Source organism: Ictidomys tridecemlineatus, chromosome 11 (assembly GCF_052094955.1).
Source record: "Ictidomys tridecemlineatus isolate mIctTri1 chromosome 11, mIctTri1.hap1, whole genome shotgun sequence".
Classification (NCBI taxonomy): Eukaryota; Metazoa; Chordata; class Mammalia; order Rodentia; family Sciuridae; genus Ictidomys; species Ictidomys tridecemlineatus.
In genome coordinates, this window is record NC_135487.1 from 25178290 (window position 1) to 25190366 (window position 12077).

Genomic DNA, 12077 nt, shown 5'->3' on the forward strand with positions numbered 1-12077 from the left:
TGTGTGTGTGTGTGTGTGTGTGTGTGTGTGTGTGTTGCTGGTGATCAAATCCAGGGCTTCGTGCATGTGTTGCAAGTACTCTACCACTGAGCCACATCCCCAACCCCAAGTTAGATAGTTTATCATTATCATTTTTAATTAGTTATACTCATACCAGCATGTGAATTGAGATGTATTAATGATGCTATAGATTTTTGCTTATTTTCTCAAATCTTTCCACTTACTTTGTTAATTCTATTATATTGGTTTCTTTGTTATTTTTAATATTAAAAGAGGAAAGTATAGATGGGGATACAAATATTTTTAAGGACATTCTTATTATTTTGCTCCATAAAATTCTGGGTGTATATAGAGAGGGTTCTGATCTTCACAGAAGAAACAGAGTCTTTTTGGTAATGTGTATTAGCTGTGGTCTGAGATGCAGCAATTATCTTCTCTTCTTCTTTTACCTCCTCCTTCTCTTCCTCTTTCTTTCTTTTTTCTACTTTTTGGTAGTAGGGATTGAACTCAGGGGTGCTTTACCATTGAGCTACATCCCTAGCCTTTTTTAAATTTTAAATTCTTGCTTAATCTCCCAGATTGGCTTTGAAACTGTGATCCTCCTGCCTCAGCTTTCCAAGTAGCTGAGATTATAGGCATGTGCCATCACAGCTGGCCTGAGCCAATTAGTTTCTGGAAACATACATCAAGAGTTACTGAAAGAGGGGCTGGGGTTAAGGCTTAGTAGTAGAGCACTTGCCTATCATGTGTGAGGCACTGGGTTTGATTCTTGACACCACATATAAATAAATAAAATAAAGGTCCATTGACAACTAAAAAATAAAAAAGAGGGGGGCTGTAGCTCAGTGGCAGAGCACTTGCCTAGCATTTGTGAGGCACTGAGTTTGATCCTCAGCACCACATTAAAAAAATAAATAAAATAAGGGCATGCTGCACATCTACAATTTTATATATATATATATATATATATATATATAATATACATATATAAGAGAGAGAGAGTGTGTGTGTGTGTGTGTGTTACTGAAAGAAGTACTCTACCACTGCATAATCAAATTCCTTATGATGGGGATACTTTGCAGAAAGACCCTAAAAAACAGGGCCAGGCTTGACTCTTTATTTATTTATTTGAGAGAGAGAGAGAGAGAGAGAATTTTTAATATTTATTTTTTAGTTTTTGGCGGACACAACATCATTGTTTATATGTGGTGCTGAGGATCGAACCCGGGCCGCACGTATGTGAGGCGAGCGAGCTACCGCTTGAGCCACATCCCCAGCCCCAGGCTTGACTCTTATAGTCATTTTCAAGATGGGTCAGAATAGTGACTAGTTTCTTTCCTCAAATTTAAGTAATGAGGCTAAGTATTTAGAACGGGGGATTCAAACTCTTATGGAATGCTGAGCTTCCAGTTCTCTTATACAAGGGCAAAGTTCTTGCTATTCTGTGAGTTTTTTGATGCCCTCTATTTGATTCAGGTAAACCCAAATTTACAGATCATTCCAAGCGCAGCTTGTTCCAGACACTAAAAAGGAACAGAAATACATCTGATATGGTCCCCATCTTTAAGGAACTTAGAAATTGAAGCAAATAATGATTATGACAGCAGTTAATACTTTATTTTCATTCTTTCAAGCACTGTTCTACAGTCTTTTATGTATTAACTCTTGATCTTTGAGAAAGTCCAGTGAGGTAAATACTATTATCACCACCATTTTGCAGAAGAGGAAACAGATATAGAGAGGTTAAATAATCTGCCCAGTGTTACAGGTAGTAAATGGCAGGGTCAGGTTGAAACCAAGACAATCTTGCTCTAGAATCTTTGTTCTTAAACATTACTTTACACTGTGGATCAGTAGTTCTAAAGTATAGTCCTTAGATCACCAATATTAACCTCATTTGAAAAACTGTTAGAAATGCACATTCTTAGCCTAATGCAAGGTCCACTAATTACAAACTATGGAGGCAGTTATCAGCAATGAGTGTTTTAACATGCCCTCTGGGTGACTCTGAATGTTGCTATTTGAGAACCTCTGCTGAAGAGAAGTTAGGCATGCTAAATAAGTGTCAGAAATTAATCTCCACATGGGTAAGGACTGGGTGTGATCCATCTCTTAAGCTCCCATATCCAGTATCTGGTGTGAAGAAAGCATCCAACAATATTTGTTTATTTATACTGGGAATTGAACCCAGGGCTTTGTACTTGCTCAAAAAGCAGTCTGCCACTGAGCTACATCCCTAGTCCTTTTTAAATTTTTATTTTGAAACAGGGTTTTGCTAAATTTCTCAGACTGTTCTCAAACCTGTGATTCTTCTGCCTCAACCTCCTAAGTAGCTGAGGTTATAGGCATACATCAGTGTGCCCACGAAAAATACATATGAATGAATACATACAAATGTGTATATGAGAACGTGATGTTTAAGTTGAATCTCTTACTGTCACTATCCTATCAGTGCAACCAAATGGTTGGGGTGGTGGTGGTGGTGGTGGATGCTCCCAGACACTGTGAGATTAGCAAGGAAGTAGGTGTGATATTTCTAGCAAGATGTGATAAGGGTCTGCACCAGCACAAGGAACCATCAGAATGGCAGGGGAATCACGTGAAAGTAGTTCATGAGGTTAAAGATGTCAAGATATCATGAACAGCTTAATAGGGGAAAGGAGCAAGACAGAAATTGTCACTTCTGGTGCAAAGATTCCATTCATTGAGACAGGAAGCACAGGACAAGTACATGTTTGTGGGGAAAGATTTTAAAGGGTTTGGTTTGGACTCCTTAAATCTGATTTTAGTAGAATATCCAGGTGGAGCTGTCCAGCAGACACTTGGAAGTATGAATCTGAGACGTGGCTGGAAATAGATTTGTAAGGATAGTTGGCCGTAAGAATGAATGAGACAGTCAAGGGGAGAACGGAGAATGGAATAACAAGACACCTAGGTTTGGAACCACAGTGAACACATGCTTAATTGGAGCAAAGCAAGAGGGGCCTTTGAAGAAAACTGAAAAGGACTTCAGGAAATGCTGAAGCCAGTAGAAGTCTTTAAAAAAAAAAGAGGCATAGTGTTACAGGTTTGGGATAAATAACTGAAAATTATTCTTTGGATTTTGATACACAAAAAAATCATTTAAGTGACATTGTGAGAGCAAAAGCAAACTGACAGGGAATGAGCTGTAGATAAGAAAGTGGAGGCAGGTGCTTCCCGGGTCGGCAGATAGAGCTCTGTAGCCGCGCCTCGGTTGAGACTGTGACATCTTCCAGGGTAGGCAGGGTCTTTCACCTATCTGTGGTCTAAGCGCCCTGCACACGGCCTGGAAGAGAGGGCGGCGTCAGTGAGTTCAGTGACTAGGGACGGAGAAAGACTTCGCGGAGGCAGACTCTTTGCAGCCAAGGCTTGAAGGATGAGGGTGATTGGGAGGAGAGGTGGGAGGCAGGGCCCCTGGGTGATGGGGTGCTGGAGTGTGAGAGGGTCTGGGAATGAGATTGGGTTCCAGTAGTATGCGCGCGGCTCTGCGCGAAGGGTGGCGGGCTGTGTGCAGGTTCGGAGGGACTTGCGTGGGGAAAAGACAGGGCCTGAGGCTGCTGTAGGGGGTGTCGCCACGCCCCGCCCCACTTACGCTGCGGCGCGGTTCCCGGGCGCCTCTACCCAAGCCCTCCCGCCGGGCTGCACGGCGACGGGTGACCGCCAGGGGCCGCTGCCTCCGGTCCCGGTGCCCCCGCCCCTCTCCGTTGGCCTTTGTTGCCGTCGGAGCGCCCCGCTTGACTCGTTCCCGTCCGCCCCCTGGGCCTGGCGGTCGCGCCTGCGCACTGGCAGCTGGCCGGGCGCTCGCAGGGGGAGCTGCTGCAGGCTCCGCGGCGGCGGCGGCAACGGAGGCTGCGGGGGCGGCGGCGCGAGCGGCCGGGCTTGGGGGGGGAGCCGAGCCCGGCCCGGGAGCCCGAGCAGCGAGAGCGCGGGATACGTAGGCCCCTCACGTTGGAGTCCACAGTCTCCGGGCCGCCTGACCTCCGCACGGGTATATGGGATGGAAGCGGGACCCTCGGGAGCAGGTAAGGGCCCCTGGGAGGGGGGAACGGTGCGTGCCCCAAAGACCTGAGGGTTCCTGCGTGAAGAGCATGGTTCCTGACTGAGGGGAGGGCTCCTGAGTGAAAAGAGGGTCTCTCATGGGATGGAGGGCCCAGTTTGAAGGGGGCTATGTGCAGTTCCGGGGGAGAACCATGTGAAGAGCCTTGAGATGGGGCTGTTTGTCCAAGGAGGCTGTATGCAGTCCTGGGCGTGGGAAGTAATCTGGGAGAAGGGCCTGAACGTATGGAAGGACTCCTGGAGAACCCAGGAGGCCTATGGAGAGGCCCGGCAGGTGGCAGGGGGCGGGCTCCAGGTGTCCTGGAGAGGAGGGGGGCGACACAGATGGGCCTGGAGCTCCCTCATGCCGGGGGCGGGGGCTCTGCCTGGTTGGGCTGGGCTAAGCTAATGTCTCTTGGGAGAAGGCGCCAGAGCTGGGCTGTGAGCTCCGCCTCAGCCCGGCCTGACGCGGGGGCGAGGGTCAGGGGGCGGTGGGTGGGGATCCAGCCCTGGGATTTCCCCCCCAGGAGGCTGGGGAGACTGAGAGGTGGCGCTGGAGCATGCGCGGAGGTGGCAGCTGGAAGGGGCTGCCCGACGTGGTGGGGGCGTGGCTGCCTGAATACCCCAACCCCTCCCCCGCCCTGTTTGGCTTAGAAAACGCAGCTCGCTGATGGGGTGCATTCTCTCAGGTTGTACAAAGCAGAGTGCAAGTGGAAATTGTCCCCTCCTCTATCATGGGGGTTCTTATATTTGGCTCTGAAGCCCCTCCGGTCACAATTTGCCAAGACTTGTTTGAAGGAAACTGCCAAAATGCCTTTTTCTGCCACATAAGGATTAAGACTGGGACTGAAGCCATGTTTTGGGGGCAGGATCTCTCTGAAAGTAGGCTTCAGAAAAGGTGTTGGTTACTGAGGGACCAGGTCTACCTAGTTTGCAGGTTTCTGGTCCAATTCTACAGAGATGGGAGTTTTTAAACCAAGGATAATGACCTTTTCCATTTAATTGTTTCCTGAAGTTAGTTAATCACTTTTTATGCCATAACATTTTCATGGCTCCTGTCTTTGGATAGATATCTTTCCTTTTTCATCTCTACTCCCCAGAAGTTGTCAGGGGCATGTCATTAGAACCAAGGTTGCCAAGCTAGTGTGATACAAATGAATCGTTGGGAAGGGGAGAGCTTATAGCATTGCCCTGGTGATTCCCAAGTAATAGCTTTATTTTTCTCTTTCCAGCTAAGAACAGAGGAGAAACTGAGTCAAGGTTTTTCCCCCAGAAGAGAAGTCCTTTGGGGTGGGCTGTGGATTGCTTGAATCTCTCATGTCCTAGGTCTCTTTTACCTTGTGATTCAAGAAGCGATCTGAATCAAGGAATCCTTTAGGACATCTCTCACCACTACCTTTCCTTTTGATTTGAGAATGGATGTAGGATTTCTGTTTGGAAAAATCTTTTTGAGAATGGATGTAGGATTTCTGTTGGAAAAATCTTTTTCAGACTAGACCTAACAATGCCCTCACCCCATCCCTTTCTTGAACTCTCTTAAGTCATTCATTGAGTGATCTATAAGTACTTCATGACTAGTTTCCTCCAAATAAAAAGCCCTGTAGGTCCTAAGGTGGATTCAGAGAGCAGCTGACCTCAGTGCAAACTGCTTCCTCCCTCTCTCCATCCCCCAAACCCTCTCAGTTTACTAGGCTGGAGAGTATTTCTAACAACCTGTGGACTAGAATAAGGTGAATAGGTCCCTGAGGTCCAGATGGATTGCTGAGAGCTGGCACTTGTTCCAGAATGCTAATGATTTTGTCCTGATGAATTTCTAATGGACTCTAGAGTGATGAAAATTTTTACTTTTTTTTATCTGTTAAAGGAAAAAACCTGGGGGAGGGGCTAGAACCTGGTGTCTGGAGTCAGCCTTGGAAAATTCAGTCTGAAAGCTGTTGATGGGGGAACCCCATAACTGCCTCCCTTTTAGGCCTAGACTTATTCTCTTGAAAGAACAGCATTTGGAGTGGTGTCTCCAGAAAGTCTGAGGACAAAAATACCCAAAACTAAGGCATTCTTACTTATATCTAGGTGTGCCTTCTATGCAAGGGTGTGTCCGAAGCATAAGCTCTAGACTGGGAACTCCCTGAGGGTAGAGGTAGTATCAGATTTACTTTTAGAATCAGCAGTTGCTTAGTGTATAGTCCCTGACACAGAATACATGTTTATTAATCGAATTGAATCATGTTCAAGTGTGAACATATGGTTAAGCTCATATGTGCATATTTAATTACTTGTGTATACTCATGTGGGTATTTAATTTGTGGGGAAATCCTTTCTGGAGAGATTTGCCTCTTAGTCTTTACTTATCTACCACCTAACATAGCTTTGAGTTCATGTCTTTTAAATAGGCAATCTGGCTCCTGGGAGGTATGTAGGCCTCTGAACTGCAAGGAAGGAATCCTGAGCCAGAGCTTTCAGCTCTGTTACTTTTCCTTCTCTGGGCTGGATAAGGATAGGGGGAGGGGGAGTGTCCTTGCAGGACCCCTCCCTTCTTGCTTTTGTCTGGGGTGTGTGTGTGTGTGGGGGGGGGTGGACCCCGCCCCTTTCTCTCTTGGCCGAGCTTTGTCCTCTGTGCTGGGGCCCTCATCTGCATCACAAAGTGGCCGTCTGTCCCTGTCTGAGTCTGAAGGGAAGTGTCTCCCTTTCTTAGACTAAAAGCTGGGGGCAGGGTTGGGTAGAGGGGGACTTTGTACAGTTGTGAGGCTTTCAGGGGGATAGAATGGGAGAGAGGTTCTTGTTTCTTTCTACCTTACCTAGTTTGGGTTTGAAGTGGACGTGTGGGCTCCCCTATTTTCCCCAAACCTTCCTTTGAGAGAAGGGTGCTCTAAAGGCAAAGTCTGGTGTGTTGTCTGTCTTGTTTCTAGGAAAGAGAAGACTTTGAGGCGAGTGTCTGCCCCATTCACTGTCATTTCTACCCAGCACCTAGCTCTAGGGCAATGTCTTTCTCCCAAAGCCCCTAACTTTAGGCCTAGGAGTCTAAGGAGGTAAATAGAATCTAAGAACTTGGGGAAGGGGAAAGATGTCTCTTATAATTTTCACCCACAAGGGTGCTCATTTGTCCTGTTCAGCGTTTATGATTGTTTTTGAGCATTTGCAGGTATTTATGTATTTGTGTGCTTGTGTGATTTTTGTGATGTGTCTATGAATATGTTTATGCATTCATTTCACATCTGAATACTGAACATCTCTGTGTGTACATGTGCACACACCAGCACTAGAGATTCGGCCAAGGCAGCTAGCTACAGACCCTGCCTTTGAAGAACTGTTGAGAGTGGTGAGGGATATGTGTATAAAGGTAAACTGTCAAGGTCTAGGTTGTGTTTGAATGTGTATGACAGGATTATGTGTCTTTGTAGGCCTGTGTAAAATTTCTGTCCAGCTCTTTCCAGGGTAGGTGGCCAGGTGTGTATAGTTCCCTATGTAGCTGAGTTCTGAAGGCCTTTTCCCTCCAGGCTGGGCCTCGAATTACCTATCTGCAGAGTGGGGTGGGCTTGACAGGTGGTTAGAGGGAGTCCAACAGCTTAGCTCTGGGAAGTATACCCCTCCCACAAATGATTCTGACCTTTTCCTGACCTCCTAGCTGAAGATACACCCCATCCCCCCAGTCTGTCTGACTGTGAAAGCAGAGCTCTGATAATGGGAAGTTCTGAGCCTGTTTATCCCTCTCTCCTCCCACCTGGGCTGGTCTTATACTGGCAAGAACAATAGTAACTGGGGACAAAGGCTTATCTTAGGCAGTTTCCCTTTTTTCTCCCTTTCCCCCTATGCTAGAAAATAAGACGGAGGGTAGCAATCAGGCTGGCCCTGCACTAGCCCTTTCCCAAGGGCCCCCTCTGTCTTGAAATTGATCCCTTCTGCTGACTGGACCCTCTGTTTGGAAGGATTTGTGGGGCACCGGGAATCTTATGTTCTCTTTCCCAAGAGCCAGTGTCTCCTCCATGGCATTGTAATTGCTGTCTTTCCTTCCCAGCACCTTAGTTGTTGTTTTTTTTTTTTTTAAGTTTTTTAGCTGAAGCTGGACACATACCTTTATTTTACTTATTTTATGTGGTGCTGAGGATCGAACCCAGTTCCCTGCATGTACTAGGCCAGTAGTCTGTCGCTGAGCCACAACCCCAATCCCTTAGTTCTTTTTTATTTAGTTTTTTTCTTCATTGTTTCCTAAACTGTAACCTTGTTTCCTCCTTCCCTAGCTGCCAACTCTAACCTATCCTGCTCTATCCCCCAACTCCATCTTTCCCTCCTTTCCCTGGCAAATTCAAGCCTTTTTCTGTTGCATCCTCCAGTTCTGGCATTTTCTTCAGCCCTTATTTTATCTTCTCTCCTCTGCTTAATCATCAACCAAAATCCATTTAGCCTTTTCTCTTTTTTTCCCAATTCTGGCCATTTTGTTGCCTTACTTTTTTCTCAAACATTGTCCTTTCCCCCTCAATCTGGCCTTCTTTGGGTCTTTCTCCTGCCTACATTGCAGAAGAACATCAAGATAATGTAGCCAAGCCTAGTGACACACACTTGTTATCTTAGCTTCTTGGGAGGCTGAGGCAGGAGGATCACAAGTTTGAGGCCAGTCTGGGAAACTTAGCTAGAGCCTGAGTGAGGGGGAAAAGTGTCATCTGTGTTCAGGATGGTGTGATGAGTGCATCCAGGTGGCAGAGAATAGGACATTCTTGATCTGCTAGATATCTGGTAGAGATGAGTGTCTTAATCTAGTAGTAGGAAGGAAGGGTTTTGTTACTGAGAGCCAGAGTTAGCCCCTTCACTTAACATGCATTGGGAACTTTGTAAGCATTGTCTTGATGTATTTAAGGTATTTATTTCTCTATCTGAAAGAGGTTTAAAAACTAAAAAATGGGGCTGGGGATGTGGCTCAATCGGTAGCACACTCGCCTGGCATGTGTGTGACCCAGGTTCGATCCTCAGCACCACATACAAACAAAGATGTTGTGTCTGTCGAAAAGTAAAAGATAAATATTAAAAAAAAAACCTAAAAAATGAAAAGGGTGGGGGGACAAAAAAAAAAAAAAAGACAACCTAGGAATGATTGAACTTCCTAACCTAGGTTAGGAAGCAGGAAAGAGGCTTCCCGTATATTCTTCTGTTCCTGTTCTGGGAGGCCTTGTGTCTTCTCTGATCAGAATCATTAGGAAATTGCCAAACTCAGTCCTCACTGGCCTTTTTGTCTTATAGCTGCGGGCGCCTACCTGCCCCCCCTGCAGCAGGTATTCCAGGCACCTCGACGGCCTGGCATTGGCACTGTGGGGAAACCAATCAAGCTCTTGGCCAATTACTTTGAGGTGGACATTCCTAAGATCGACGTCTACCACTACGAGGTGGACATCAAGCCGGATAAGTGTCCTCGCAGAGTTAATCGGTAAGCGATGTACATCTTTGCCACCAAGTCCATGAGTCTTTGCTTTCTTGAGTCTCAGAACCTTGAAAGAGGACCAAAAAGGTAAAAGAAAAATTTAATTGAGGATGGCACCACCAAATCCAAGAAGACATTTTGAGGGAGGGATGCCAGGTAAGGTAAATGCTGAAAAATACTGTTGGATTTGTTTATCAGGAGATAATTGGTAACATTCACCAATGCAGTTTCAGTGAAGTAGTTGGGCTAGTTAATCCAGTAGCTACAGTGAGTAAAGGAATAAGTGGAAGGTAATATGGTAGGAATAATGAGAACAAATGGCTTTTTCCAGATAGCTTGGCAGTGAAATGAGGAGGGACTGTATTGGCTAGAGGAAACCATAGGGGCCAAGTGATTGCCTAGCACATTTCATTATTTGTTGAAATGAATGAATGAGGAGCTTTTAAGAATGAGGCATGGGGTAGTTTATAGATTGAGGTGAAGGAGTTGGTAAAGAACGAGAAGTTAAAAGGTAAAACTCAGGCAGGAGGAATGTGGGTGGGATATTCTTGCTGAGGTAGGAGGATATTGCAGGATATATATTTGGGGGATTAGCCTTCGATAGAAAAAGTAAAATTTTTTTCTAAAATTAATTTATTACTATTTGAAAATGATGTGAACAATATAAAAAAAATTCAAGAACTACAAAACAAGTAATAATAAAAAAATGTCTCCTTATTACTCTGGTTCCCGTAGGCCTTGATTTTTACCTTTCTTGAGTATGTTTCCAGATATTTTTTTATGCATATGCAAGCATATATGCATACATAATATTTTTTAAAAATGAAGAAAATACAGTGTCTTAAATACCTTGTTCTTCATCTTTTATTTTTCCACTAAACCATCTATTTTAGAAAATAGTATGAATTAATACATGCAAATCTGCTGTATTCTTTACATTGTTCTATAGGTATTTCCTTGAACAACTGTATTTAACTTATTTAATCTATTGAGGAACTTTTAGGTTGTCTAAACTTCTGCTACATAAGTGAAACTGTTGAATATTATTATATGTAGATACATGTTTGCACTTAAATGTGAGTGTATCTGTAGAATAGTTTCCTAGGAATAGATTTGCTGGCATAACACATTTTAAATTATTGAGATAGCATCAGCTTTTAAAGATAAGTTGTATCAATGTGCCTGTTCCCCACACCCGCACCAGTCTTGTACATTCGCTTGTTTTTGTTTTTGGCATTCTGATAAGTAGATAATTACATCTTGGTCTAATTTAAAATTATATCTCATTAATGAATGAGGTTGAACAGGTTTTCATATGTTTAAATGGAAGAAGCATTTCAAATGTGCGAGGAAGAGAGGGAAAAAGATGCTTGCATGTAGAAATATGTTTGTGTGTATGTCTGGGAACTCAAGAGTAGCCTTGTCTGCTCTTTTCAGAGATACTAGAGCTGCTTTCTGATGGGAGGCAGGAGTGGGTTCTAGAGTGAGATGATAGTGGAGAAGGGTTGACACAGTCTATGAGGGATGGAAATAATCAGGCACATGAAGAAGATTCCTGTGCAGCCCTGAGCCTAATTGGGATTGAAACCATGTGTTTATAGTTATTCCTAAGGTACCATTCTGAGTGTGTTTTATACAATAGTAAGCAAGCTTTGATTTAGAAAGTAGAGAGATCAGGTGGTTGGATGGGCTGGGATTTTGAAAGAATGATAGACACTATGAGATTTAAGTAGTAGAGGTCAAGAAGGGAAATCAAGGAAGAGATGATAGTGGAGAGAAAACAGCATAATGGGACTAAGTGCATCAGAGAGAGAGAGGTGAGGTTCTACAGTTTATTCCTATTCCAGTTCAGATCTCTTTTTCCCTTATCAGACTGGGATTGGAGATTGGAACACTTGGATTCTGGATAGACCCTGGGATCAAGTCCTTTCCCCTCAAATTTCCTCTTCTCAGAAGGCATTCATATCCACTTTTTCAGGCCCTCGAGAAACAGGATCACCTTGGAATATGTTAGAAATGCAGAATTTCAGGCTGCACTCTAGACCTATTAAATCAGAATGCATTTTAATAAACCTCCAGGTAATGGATAGGAATATTGAAGTTGAAGAAGCATTTCCATAGACAAGATGTTAGGAGTAAATACAATTGATGGGACATTGCCTGACTTTGAATAACTTCCAAAAGCTTGAAGTGGTAGTCTCTCAGCTTCCACAGGCTACTCCTATCCCCCACAGGGAAGTGGTGGAATACATGGTCCAGCATTTCAAGCCTCAGATCTTTGGTGATCGCAAGCCCGTGTATGATGGAAAGAAGAATATTTACACTGTCACAGCACTGCCCATTGGCAACGAACGGGTAAGGTTGGGAGTCAGGCTAGGCCTATGTCAGGGGTCTGGAGTGGAACAGCTCATGTAAGCCCATTTGGAATCTGGAAGTCCAGAGATCCTTTTAGTCTTTTGTGCTGAGAAAATGTGTTTTAGGTTGAGGGATGGGTAGGTGCTTACGTTTATTTGGCCTACTATATGTCTGCCCCCTAAACAGACTGAAATTAGAATTAAAACAGACCTGAAGGACTTCCTACTGGGTTGAGAGGGACAGAAGCACCGAACCAAGG

General features: G+C 44.5%; 1 protein-coding gene and 1 long non-coding RNA gene across 6 annotated transcripts in view; one reads left to right on the forward strand and one right to left on the reverse strand.

Annotated features, from left to right (window-relative positions):
• Positions 1 to 3068: 3068 nt before the first annotated feature.
• On the reverse strand, positions 3069 to 3789 carry LOC120890717 (uncharacterized). The gene is made up of 2 exons (XR_005735100.2): positions 3614 to 3789; positions 3069 to 3307 (listed from the first exon to the last, which is right to left on the reverse strand). It is a non-coding gene; the product is annotated as an uncharacterized LOC120890717 (long non-coding RNA).
• LOC101975448 (protein argonaute-1) overlaps positions 3753 to 12077 on the forward strand; it is a 37046-nt gene continuing 28721 nt past the window's right edge. The window contains exons 1-3 of one of the 5 annotated variants that reach the window (XM_078025913.1): positions 3753 to 4043; positions 9286 to 9469; positions 11698 to 11818. In XM_078025913.1, the coding sequence (XP_077882039.1) occupies positions 4019 to 4043; positions 9286 to 9469; positions 11698 to 11818 (330 nt within the window). In that variant the 5' untranslated portion in view covers positions 3753 to 4018. The remainder of the gene's footprint in view (positions 4044 to 9285; positions 9470 to 11697; positions 11819 to 12077) is intronic. The other 4 variants (XM_078025911.1, XM_078025912.1, XM_040288371.2 and 1 more) reach the window with 4 other exon arrangements.